The sequence below is a fragment of the Fundulus heteroclitus genome, chromosome 11 (genome assembly GCF_011125445.2).
Source record: "Fundulus heteroclitus isolate FHET01 chromosome 11, MU-UCD_Fhet_4.1, whole genome shotgun sequence".
NCBI lineage: Eukaryota > Metazoa > Chordata > Actinopteri > Cyprinodontiformes > Fundulidae > Fundulus > Fundulus heteroclitus.
In genome coordinates, this window is record NC_046371.1 from 12,246,442 (window position 1) to 12,259,602 (window position 13,161).

The following is a 13,161-nucleotide window of genomic DNA, read 5'->3' on the forward strand; positions in this document are numbered from 1 at the left end:
CCCAGTTTTTTTGTGAATTTTAGCTTCTGTTTCCTATTTCAGTGTGTTAAATATGAATATTGGAATGCACGTATTAAAGTATGGTGTTTAAGGGAATAAAAAGGAGGGTAAATATACAGAGAGAGGGGTGCATAATCATTAATATTTTATCTATTTTTTTGCATGTACCGTACAGTCTGATAACTTCCACATCTTCATCTAGAGGGGCCTGACCTTTGGCGCAATCTGAATTTTGTTTGGTCCAATATAATTGACTGATGATAAATTCAGTTTAAAAATTAATTTGGAATTTTAGGGAAGAGCCTGTGTGCATGTGTATGTGTGTGCTTGCTGAATTTTTGAGCACTCACTGATTGCATGACCCATTTGAGGATTTGCAAAATTCTGGTTATCCTACTTAAATGGTATTGAGTGTCAAGGGTGATGGATTTCTTCAACTGGTCTAATCCTTCTACAGCCAAAGTAATATTTGGAATGTTTGTGTTAAAAGCTCTGCAGAGCATGAGGAATATCCATACCCTGATTCCAAGTGATTATGGGTCTTAGGGTCAGCTGATGGGATGATAATGTGAGTTATCTGTTTTGATGCCATGACCTGACACATGAATTATTTGTGCTTTTTTCCCCCGGTTAGACTTATGTTAAAAAGGCCTAATTTAATCCTGTTTTAAAAGGGAAAACACTAATAATCGTGTAAAGAAAAAAAAAAGGAAAAAAAGAACAATTTCACTTTTAATCAGCTTTAAAAACAGATAAATAAGATTAAACACCCATCTTTGACCAGATTAAGAAGACAAATAGTTGAAGGCTTGCCACACTAAAATTGATTCCTTATTGCCATATCTTGGGGATATAAAGTGAGCAACATAGTTAAACTGCAAAATGTATTTCTGGACAAAAAATATATTTCTAATTGGATTATGTCCAATGGGTGTAAAGTTGTTTGTTGTTAAACACAAAAAGGAGGGACTTTTCCTTCCCCCAAAACAATACTACTTAATAAATGGAGTCAAAGATCGTTATTTTAGAAAGGTCATTCACACAAAGCAGTCTTTGTTCAAAATACATTTTAGTCCAAGAGGTAGGATCAGATTTTATTTTGATTCCAGACTTTAGTCTTATTCAAGTCTTGGCTTCAAATGAAGAAATAGCCAAAGACTGAAGGATGAAGACACAACTCAATAGTTACCATAACAATGACAGATCTAGTAGGATCAGCAGCCAGACCATTACCACAAACAATGGGGGTTGTTTGAGAGCCCAAGTTTCTCACCTATGAAAATGTATTATTTTACTAATGTTTTAGATATTATCTGTCATTACAGAAACCAATTACAGATTAATAAAAGGGACAAGTCATGCAAAATTCACATTAGGCCTTAAATACATTTTGTTGTGTACTACTGTGGTGAAGTTCACTTTGAAGTCCCAGGGGGCATGCTGGTCTGTAAGGTCTACAAGCAACTCCCTCTCAGAAAAAAATTTCTCAGGCTTACCACTTACAAATCCCAATATAAATCTTTATGTCTTATTAATGCTAAAAATGGTAAATGGGCTCTACTTATATAGTACTTTATCAAGTATTAAGAACTAAAAAGCATTTTACACTACATTCAGTTACTCACCCATTATCTCACACTTTAAAGGCAGATGGTGGTAAGTTACATTGTATCCAAAGCTGCTCTGGGGCAGACTCACAGAATTTTTCACTTTTGGCAGTGTTCTTGGTTGCCTTGTGCTTCTTTTTCTTAGATGTTAAACTGAACTTAAGCATTGTGAGCTACAAGCTTGAATACATCAGAAAAGGAAAAGTTGTAAAAATGATTATATATGCCCTTTAACTGCACAATCTGTCATTGCTACTAGCATCCATCTCCTTTAACAAGTTTTAATGAAAGTCGAAAAGAGAGGAAGAAAGAATGCCACATCGCTGTGGTTAAGCGTTTTCTCATACTCAGAGAAAATATACCACAGTACAAAATGTTCCGTTAAATGACAGTGCTGGGGGGTTTCAGAAAGAAAGCTGAAAGTTGAACCTCTGAAAAACAGAATTGATTGAAGGTAAAGTTTTCAAAAAAAGAGGGTTTGAGGGTGTTATGTTCTTTTCCAGTGTGAATCAAAACAGTTCACTTAAAGAGATGTTTTTATACTGTCGATCATTATAGTGTAAAAATAAATTTTTGCAGAAAAAATATCTAAGCCAATTATAGTATGCTAAGAATTGCAAAACAATTAGTGTGAGTACATAAATTAGATAAGACAGATGACAAGAGAGAGCAATTGAAAATGTCAAGTGTTTTATAACCGCTTCTCAATATAATTTAAATTTTCCACTAGCGGCAGTGCACACCCCAGCAATTAACACCTATGACATGTTGTGATTTTAAGTACGATTTTCAAGTTAGGTTAAATCATTTTAGACATATTTGTCTAATAAATTGATAAAAGAACAACGGAGCATGAGAAGTAGACTGTCATCTTGTTAGCTTTGAGAGTATGACACTCGTTGCTCAGGGTAAATCTTTGTTTTTTTTTTTCAAAGTTCAGAAAGAGTTTTTTCGCATTTGCCACAAACATCTATCTTGGTGGATGGCCATTCTTTTTGGCCTCTAGTTCTGGGGAGATCACCTTATCTATAGGTTGCCTCACCTGCCAATCATTGTGACATGCTCACATAACGGCAATGTGCGCGCATTATCCTTGTTAGTTTTTGCTTGTAGGCTGTGCATGTGCAACTCTGGTTTTTATGTAACCAGTTGGCTTTGGTGTTAACTGTTCGTTGTAGCTTCACTGCTCACACCGCAAACAAGGCTAAATCATGTTGTGCCATAAAATGCCTGATCGCACTATGGCTCACAGCATGCAAAACACAGTTTAAAACTCCTGATACCTGTGAGACCACACCCCTGAGATGAAAAAAAGCACGGTGCAAACAGGGCTCATCTTCTTCAGACAGTCTTAGCTGTATCAAAGAGTTCTCATCTCAACCGAAAATTCCTCACATTGAAACATGTGTTGGAAACGGTGGTTGACTCCTTGCTGGACAAAGCCGAAAACCACCTTTACTCCTTTGGTCGCTGGATTGACAGACAAGGTCCTAGGACATTAATCAGGTTGGAAGAGCACAACCAAAGGAAGAACACAGAGTTTCTTCCTGCTTTTACCGTCGACAGACGAGGCCGTCTTTTCTGTTTTTGGCCGAGCAGTTCACAAAGATCTGTCCCCGCACCACCCGGAGTGATGCATCTCCCCCGCTGCCGGAGAAGGCGAGATTCGCAGTAACGAGCTGTTACTACCTGACAGATTTCTCCCTCCAAGGAACCAGTACCAGAAGAGGACCCCCATTAATTTATTATATAGAAATAAGTACCTTTGCCTGGGTAGAATTTATTTTGAAAAGGTTTAATGCCGATGTATTTACTCCAGAAGGAGTTGCTGAACTGTCTTTGAATGTTTTACACACTGTGACTGAATTCAGGTGATAAGCTGCTTAATGTGTTTTCTTTTATTTGATTACTGTGAGAGCGACCGCACTGATGGTTGACTATTGTTGTGGACTCTATCATTCTTATTCTAAATGGGAAAGCCATCAGGGCCAGGTTTATGCTGAACGTTATTGTTAGAATCCCGATCGCCTCGTTTCATTGCTTTGGATTTTGGTGCGGATCCTGTTTGAAGCGTTCATTGGGTCAGCTAGCTTTGTGTAGAGTTAGCTGCCCCTCGGTGACACCACGTCCTGTGGTTAGCTCATGCATAAGCCGTGGTTGGAACTGTTGGAAACTCAAAAGTGTGAAAACATCCAGCCAAGATTATAACTTATGATATCTGTTATGCACAAATATCCCCCACAAACTTGGCAAACCCTTTATGGAGACTTGTCAGCCGCGATGAACATGATCCAGTCATCGGGAAATCACAGACTATCTGCCCAAGTAATGACGCCGCCACAGCGGCCGCAACACTGCAGGTCAGGCTCGCCTGTTAGTGGTTTCTGCTGACAGGCAGAATTAAAATTGGCTCATAATTCTTATAAACTGACTGCACAGATGAAGTTTGGAGGTGTACTTTCTCACCTAAAATCATCTTAAAACAACGTTTGTGATAAAGTGTTAGAAGATTCCCAGGTTTGCAAACTCATCTCCTTACTCCACCCTGGACAGTTTTTCTTACTGTCATAAAATGGCTCGTCCATTTTATGTGGTATTACAATCCCTCCCAATGGCAGCGAGTCCAGATGGATGTGTGGAGCTCAGCGGAACTACATCCATCTGCCGAGAGTCAGGTTAATAGAAAGCTGGGTTAGTAGATAATCAGAGTAATTTCTGGTGTAAATTCCTGTACACACTGGCTTTTCTGCTTCTTAAAGCTCAGAAGCCTTTACCCTGAGTCAAATTATGACAACAAATTTCTCCATGAAACTACCCTGCCACCAAGTAGAGTTCTTTGGGCTAACTCAGAATGTTTCCTTCTTCTAAACTGAGATCAGCAAAAGGAAGTGTTGGAAAAGGTGTGTCTTTTCTAAAGGAGCATGTAGACGCTGAAGTGCAAATACTCCACAGAAATATCTGTCAGAAGAGGCTGATCAGACCACTTATAATGTCTGGATAATTATGTTTTTAGGGTTACCGTTTTTCGCCGCAGTCATTGATTTATCTTAACATTCTTTGTTAATTAGTCTCACTCTCTCAGCTACCCTGCCTTCATTTTGCCTCCACATTTCATCTGTTTAGCCCCTCTGGTTCATTGTCATTATCCAAGACTCCCTCAATATATAAGCTCACTGGTTCTTTGTTCACCCCTTTTTTTTCTGGTGAACTGCAATTTACTGTATTGCTCCATTTTCCTGTCTGCTTCTACCATGCAGATCCTGTGTCCTTTTCCCTTTGTGCCAACATCCTAAAACTATTTTATTATTAAAGACTATTAACTTAATCCTTCTGCCTTTACTTAAGCCTGCATTTAGGTCCATCTAAAACCCACAAAACATGGCAATTAATAAACAGAAGCTTTTCCTGAAGTGAAATTTGAAGAAAAAAAAATTAGTGCCAGACCTGAGCAGATAATTGGCCTGCAAACTAGTCAGTGAGGTGCTAATCCCTGGGGTATTTTAAACCAAAGAAGGTAATTTTTCTCCATTTGATATTGAATGCCTTCTTTTTCCAGTTACTTTAATTAAAGAGCAAAGTATTTGCAAAACCTACAATCCAATAGAAAAACAATTGGTGATATGCATGTATGAAGCAAATAAGAATATTAGTACTTCACCTTACACTTTATTTGTTTCCATAATTTGCCTCTAATGTGCACTGATTTTGTCAACAGCCTTTGACTAACTGCTACATCGAAGGTGAAGAATGAATTTGGTTTCAACTTTATCCTAACCTACTCAAAGTATCTGTCATTATCTGTTGCTTTCTTTGTGCAGTGAAGGCAAACGTCTTGTCATCTAGTAATAAATGCTATTTTGAGAGATTAAAATCTGACCTTAGTCCATACAATACGGTGCCATCTGGATGCAGTCGAATCATTCGATTTTTCACCGTGACACCATGAACAAATGACTTCTTGTCATTGAGGAAGTATGTGTCAGGGACCCAGAGTTGGTCAGCCACCCGGTTATCTAAGGTCAGATTGAGTGGGATCTCTGAGTAGGACAGCCGCTTGTCTCGCCAGGCCTGCTGAAAGTACATTGTCAATGTGTAGTCCTGCGAGTGCACAGAGAAGGACAAAAGAGGACAGAGAAACAGAAAAAGATAGATATAAGGTAGCAAAGGGAAGAAGACAGACAAAAGAGATTAGGGAACAAAGGAGGAAACTGTTACTTCAGAAAGCAAGCATTTTACACAAATGTTCTGTCACTTCAGCCTTTTTCAGGAAAAGATCTAAGCACAGATAAGGTTAGACTTTAATATTCAATGAAGTTCCGCTCAAGCAAATGAAGTAGTGGTAAATGTACAGGGCAAAAAAGGCCCCGGTACAAGGCAATGGGGAATTCCTTCTGAAACATGAAGTTAAAACAGAATATGTGAAAAAAGTGACTGAATGTACAAGAAGAGAAAGGAATATGTGCTGGTTATATAATTAGAATATCATGAAAAGTAGATTTTCTTTTAGTAATTCCATTGAAAAAGCGATTCTGGTCCACTATCCGGCGTCTCAGGAGGGGGAAGCAGTGCAGTACCAACACTGTTTACAGTGGGGGTGGTGTGCTGCTGACCTCGACTCGGGACGTCGTGCGTCGGTGGGCGGAATACTTCGAAGACCTCCTTAATCCCACCAACACGTCTTCCATTGAGGAAGAAGAGCCTGAGGACTCTGGGTCGGGTTCTCCCATCTCTGGGGCTGAGGTTGCCGAGGTTGTTAAAAAGCTCCTCGGTGGCAAGGCCCCGGGGGTGGATGAGATTCGCCCTGAGTACCTTAAGGCTCTGGATGTTGTGGGGCTGTGTTGGTTAACGCGGCTCTGCAACATTGCGTGGACATCGGGGGCAGTTCCCCTGGATTGGCAGACTGGGGTGGTGGTCCCCCTATTTAAAAAGGGGGACCGGAGAGTGTGTTCCAACTACAGGGGAATCACACTCTTAAGCCTCCCTGGTAAGGTCTATTCAGGGGTTCTGGAAAGGAGGGTCCGTCGGATAGTCGAATCTCGGATTCAGGAAGAGCAGTGTGGTTTTCGTCCTGGCCGTGGAACACTGGACCAGCTCTATACCCTCAGCAGGATTCTTGAGGGGGCATGGGAGTTTGCCCAACCAGTCTACATGTGCTTTGTGGATCTTGAGAAGGCATTCGACCGTGTCCCCCGGGGGATCCTGTGGGGGGTACTCCGGGAGTATGGAGTACCGGACCCTTTAATAAGGGCTGTCAGGTCTCTGTACGACCGGTGTCAGAGTCTGGTCCGCATTGCCGGCAGTAAGTCGGACTCGTTTCCGGTGAGAGTTGGACTCCGCCAAGGTTGCCCTTTGTCACCGATTCTGTTCATAACTTTTATGGACAGAATTTCTAGGCGCAGCCAAGGTGTTGAGGGGATCCGTTTTGGTGGCCTTAGGATTGCGTCTCTGCTATTCGCGGATGACGTGGTCCTATTGGCTTCATCAGGGCGTGATCTGCAGCTCTCACTGGAGCGGTTCGCAGCCGAGTGCGAAGCGGCCGGGATGAAAATCAGTGCCTCCAAATCCGAGACCATGGTCTTGAACCGGAAAAGGGTAGAGTGCCTTCTCCGGGTTGGGGAGAATGTGCTGCCCCTAGTGGAGGAGTTCAAGTATCTTGGGGTCTTGTTCACGAATGAGGGGAAGATGGAGCGGGAGATCGACAGGCGGATTGGTGCAGCGTCTGCTGTGAAGCGGGCGCTGTACCGATCCGTTGTGGTGAAGAGAGAGCTGAGCCAAAAGGCGAAGCTCTCGATTTACCGGTCGATCTACGTTCCTACCCTCATCTATGGTCACGAGCTTTGGGTCGTGACCGAAAGAACGAGATCCCGGATACAAGCGGCTGAAATGAGTTTTCTCCGTAGTGTGTCTGGGCTCTCCCTTAGAGATAGGGTGAGGAGCTCAGTCATCCGGGGAGGACTCAGAGTAGAGCCGCTGCTCCTCCACGTCGAGAGGAGCCAGTTGAGGTGGCTCGGGCATCTGGTCAGGATGCCTCCTGGACGCCTCCCTGGTGAGGTGTTCCGGGCACGTCCCACCGGGAGGAGGCCCAGGGGAAGACCCAGGACACGCTGGAGGGACTATGTCTCCCGGCTGGCCTGGGAACGCCTTGGGATTCCTCCTGAGGAGCTGGCCCAAGTGGCTGAGGAGAGGGACGTCTGGGCCTCCCTACTGAAGCTGCTGCCCCCGCGACCCGACCCCGGATAAGCGGAAGAAGACGGACGGACGGACGGACATTGAAAAAGTGAAACGTATATATTATAATAATTCATTACACACAAACTGATATATTTCAAGTATTTATTTCCAGAGTCCATTTAGTTTCCACAGTCAGTGATGGTTTGGTGAGCCATGCCATCTGCTGGTGTCGGTCCACAGGGTTTTCTGAGGTCCAAGGTCAGCATAACTGAAGTGACCTGAAGTGCTCCTCAGACCTTGGAGCACTTCATGCTCCCTGCTGCTGACCAACTTTATGGAGACGTAGATTTCATTTTCCAACAAGACTTGACCCCTGCACACAGTGCAAAAGCTATCAGTACTTGGTTAAGGACCATGGTATCCATGTTCTCAATTGGCCAGCAAACTTGCCTGACCTTAACACCATAGAAAACTATGGAGTACTATGGAGTACTGTGAAAAAGAAGATGCGATACGTCAGACCTAACAATGCAGAATAGCTGAAGGCCACTATCAGAGCAACCAGGGCTCTCATAACACCTGAGCAGTATCACAGACTGATGGACTCCATGCCACGCCACATTGCTGCAGTAATCCAAGAAAAAGGAGCCCAAACTAAGTATTGAGTGCTGTACATGCTCCTATTTTTCACGTTCATAGTTGGCTAACATTTCTGGAAATCCGTTTTTTTTTTTGTGTTGGTCTTTAGTAATATTCTAATTTTCTCAGATACTGAATTAGAGATTTTCATTAGTTGCCAGTTATAATCATCAATATTAAAATAAATAAACACTTGCAATATTTCATTTTCATTTCATATTGTGTGTAATGAATGAAAATAATATACAATTTTCACTTTTGAATTAAATTACTAAAGAAAATCTACTTTCTCATGACATTCTAATTATAAGACCAGCACATGTACTAAGGGAGTGAGGAGCATCAACAGCTCCCTTTGTACCATCTGTGCTTTTTAGTTTTGACAGTTTTGGTTAGTTTGCAATAAATTGCCGTACTTAAGTCAAATATACAAAGGTCTACAAAGTATACTCACATAATTTAGTGGGATCAGTATTATTTGTGCATGTCATACTTAGACCCATCTGTCAAAACAAGACCACTGGCTTATTAGTCTGCTGGTCTCAATTTTGATGCCAAAAAAGCTCTGACCCATTGAGCTATGAGCGCCCCTAGATTCCTAAAGGTATTCTTTGCTATCTGGCACTATAATGTTAAGAAGCAGATTCTTTAGGACTTTGAGATCAGACATCAACATCTGATTACTGATTGGATTGAGATCTGGGGAATTTGTAAACAAAGGCCACACCTCAAAGACGGGGTGCATTATCCTGTCAAAAGAGGCCACAGCCGTCAGGATAATACAGTTTCCATCAAAGGGTGTTCATGGTCTATAACAATTGTTAGGCAAGTGGTAGTTTTCAAAGAAACATCCTAAGGTGGATCATAGAATGACCCAATGTTTTCCAGCAAAACTACTCAAAGCATAACACAGCCTCTGCTAGTTTGCCTTCTTCCCAAGGTTCATCCTGCTGCCATATGTTACCTAGGGGCATGTGGTCAGTCACATGAAAAAGTAATTCATCTGACCTGGCCACTTTCTTCCACTGCTCCAGGTTGTGTTTTCACATCCCTATTGTTTGCGCGTTTGATGGTGGACAGATTAAGGAGGACTGAGTTGTCTGCACTTTTGCAGCCCCGTACACAACAAACTAATGATCATTGTTTATCCTGACATCTTTCTGTGAAAACCAACATTAAGTTCTTCAGCAGCTGTCCTTCCCTTGTTTAGTTTACTTTACATAGCTGGGAACACCTCACAAAAGCTGCACTTTTGCAGATGCTCATCATGACACGCACGTTTTGCCCCATTTCAAATTTTCACAAATCCCCTACATTTTGTGACAGTCATTGCTACCACAAAGCAGGAGTTTTTTTTCTGAGATTAAGAACTGCTCATGGTAGAACTAGACTAAACACACACACACATAAAAGAAGTAAGTGTAAAGAGAATGTCGTTGCTAAGACAAAATTCCTACGGGAGACACTGATATATATATATATATATATATATATATATATATATATATATATATATATATATATATATATATATATAGTCAACTACAGTGAAATACAGTCAGGTGAGATGAGCTTGCACACTCTTTGATGGTGAGACATTCCGTCGACCTTGTTGGTTGTGTTGATGGTAATGGTGTGTAAGCTGTTACTGGAACAGATCCTACTGGCAAGAGTGCAGTAGCCAAACTGAGAACACCTTGGCCCTCACCTCGGCTCTTAAATAAATATATACATCAGGGTTTGGTGCGGTGGGCCCAATTTTCCCTGCTGCTGTCCCCCAGGGCTAGGTTGCAGTTTGTTTGCTTTGTCAAAGATTCATAACAGAATTTTTTCCTGTTTCACACTGACATTGCTGATATATCATACTGAGTTAATTTGGGTATCATTTTTGCAGGAGAAATATTTTAACTATTATTTTATTCCTTTCCTGTTTTCATCATAACCCATGAGCCAGCTTCTGACAATTTTCAGTGGATGTAGGGAGGGCATATGCTGGAAGAGACAAAGAAAGTAAAATCACAGTTATAGCACAGTGATGAAAACTCTTCATATATTTACCGTCATTACACCATGTTAACATTGTCCGATTCTAATGCATTTATTTTAGACCTTTCTGCATCCTCTCCATGTGCTTTGGTCACATTTCTTGCACATTGGAACACCTGGTTTATATCTGCTATTTCCGTTTCACGAAGACATCTTACAACAAAAAGAGGGCACAAAGCCTGTCAAGGAAATGTGTTCTGTTGTTTCTACCAGTTGTGCAGAATCTCACGCCCACACACAACATAGGGTCAGACTATCTAGTTAGTTATATACTTTTGGGAGGCATTTTCCCTACAGATTCAATTGTTGATTACAGGCATATCGTCCCTGTGGCTGTATTGACTGTTAAAAATAGAAGCTACAGTGAATGCATAAACTTCAAAGGGATTTTTTATATATCAGAATTCTCTAGGGTACACAAGTAGCATTAAAGTATTGCAAGTCTGGTGTAATTACTTGTAAGGACAACCAGTTAATTTTGGACCCATTTCCTACCAGCACAATACATGTGTTTAAACACCAACGGTGTTGGCTTGTGGATGATGGAAATTTATATGATCCCCCACATAAAAGTCAGTTCTTATAACATTGGACTGGCTTTGGGAGGCAAACGTATCATCTATTAAATACTGTTGTATCTGTATTTTGCCTACTTTTGCACCAAATAGGTAAATTAATTAAAAACATTAATGCAAAAGATTGAAATGAAGAAGCAGAAGCATAGTTTTTTTGTCAATGGTAAGGATCATCATACATTGGTGAGAAGAATATGAACATAGAAAAAAGTTACGATTAAAACCCAGAGTGCAAGAAACTTTATCTTTTACTAAAAGTACAACTAGTAAGGATATTGTCAAATTCTCAGTGCGTAGATTTGCATTTAAGCTATTCTCATTACACCTCAAAGCTTTCGGAGAACAAACTGCTACGTACCACAGAATATCGCTTTTTTTGAACGTTCAAATTCAGGCTATAAAGCAAGTTTAGGGATTTGGGTAAGGGGCAGTTAGATGGAAACTAATAACATCTTTGCATTTAAGCAGATGTATTTGTTCTTGATATCCAGCAATTTCATACATGTTTGAAATTATTAAATTCACATATTCCCACTACATGTGAGGATAAACTTTCTGTCACACACAAGCCTACATAAGCCCTGAAACGCTCACAGTAAGTTAACTATTTATAAACAGATAGATGCAGTTAGATGGATTACGAAAGAATTCCTTCATTGGAAATCTAGGACAAGTTGAAAACGTTCAAGCCAGCAGTTAGATGCTCCTGTACTTCAGTAAAGTAAGACTTCTACAGATCATCAAAATTAGGTTAAAAAAAACCTGCTGTCTCAGGGAACTTTTTGACATGACTGGCACATTCACTTCCCCGCAAAGAGGCTGAACATGCATTTTTGAATATTCCCGTTGGCTACGGCTCTGACATCCAACAGCACCTTGGGAATTGGAAGATGGGTTGTTGTTTGGGGGGAGTTAGGAAAATGGGAGCAGCGCTCCTGATAAAAGGCCTTGTTTAACTTAAATAGGTTCTGTCCTGTTGTTGTTATTTGTACCATATTCGGCTAATGGTGCTGAAAACCAGGTTTGAGAGTTTGAGAGCAGAGTTTATCCAGATGCATTAGTGTTAACGAACGCATGGTATACCATAACTGGTCTTGGGGGAAAATCCTGATCAGAGCAGATCAGAGTTCAAACTCAGCATGATGCTATTTAATTATTTACACTGGAGAGCCTTTGTAAAATACATTTTGAGAAATAAACTATTTAAGGTGCTAAGAGGGGAGCTTTATGCATCATTGAAAGGTTTGCTCCAACCACAGGGCACATTGCATCTTATGTAGGAGGCCTAAAGAAAACTGAATAAGCTACTTTGCTGTCGTTTTTATTTCACATTAAAGAAAAGCTGATGTTTGAAATTTGGGTTACACAAGTTCATCTCTAACGCCACATGCTGCATGCACTTCTGTCCCAGGTTGGTGGTTATGTAACAGCTCACACTCTACTTTGCGGCATGCTGTGCTCCACAGCATGTGCAGCGAAGATATGCTTGTTGCCATGCCATCCTCTAAAGCTACCTACTTTGCAGTCATTAAAACATATCGGCTGTTTTTAGTGTTTGCTTTCATTTGCGAATCTGCAAAAATGCCTCACTTACACGCGCGCACACGATGAATGTTTTATGTCAGACTATCAGTACATGACCAAGAAGTGAGACGTTCACAGTCCATTTGATCAACCTTTATCCTGTTTTCTTTTACACGGGCAGCTGTTCATTAATAAATACAACACACACTATATCTGCAGTGTGGCTAGTGTGCCAGTATTGCTATTTTACTTTGAACATCCAGCGCCCATGTCTTTCACATTTCCTCCCTGTGGGGAAAAACGGACACTCTTCATCTCCAACACAACTGCAGTGGGTGGGTGGGTGTGTAAGTGTTGGGGAGGCTGTCATAAAAACTGTCATAATGAGCACCAGTACATAGGCTATGGAGATGTAAAAAGAGATTGCGGGAAAGAAATGGAAAAGAAGATATAAAGACAATATGCTACCCAGCTACATAGGAAGACAGCGCAATGTACCATTAAGCCTATTGCAGAATTCATTATCTAAAGGTAATAATACCTAGTCACATATCTTGCCACGGTAATAGGTTTCTTAATAATGAGTTATATGTCTATCA

At 41.0% G+C, this 13,161-nt stretch overlaps 1 protein-coding gene across 1 annotated transcript in view; it reads right to left on the minus strand.

Moving 5' to 3' along the window:
* Window positions 1–13,161, minus strand: part of LOC105918103 (gamma-aminobutyric acid receptor subunit beta-2) — a 61,977-nt gene that overhangs the window by 22,292 nt on the left and 26,524 nt on the right. The window contains exon 4 of the mRNA XM_036142871.1: window positions 5,485–5,705. Coding sequence (XP_035998764.1) covers window positions 5,485–5,705 — 221 coding nt within the window. The remainder of the gene's footprint in view (window positions 1–5,484; window positions 5,706–13,161) is intronic.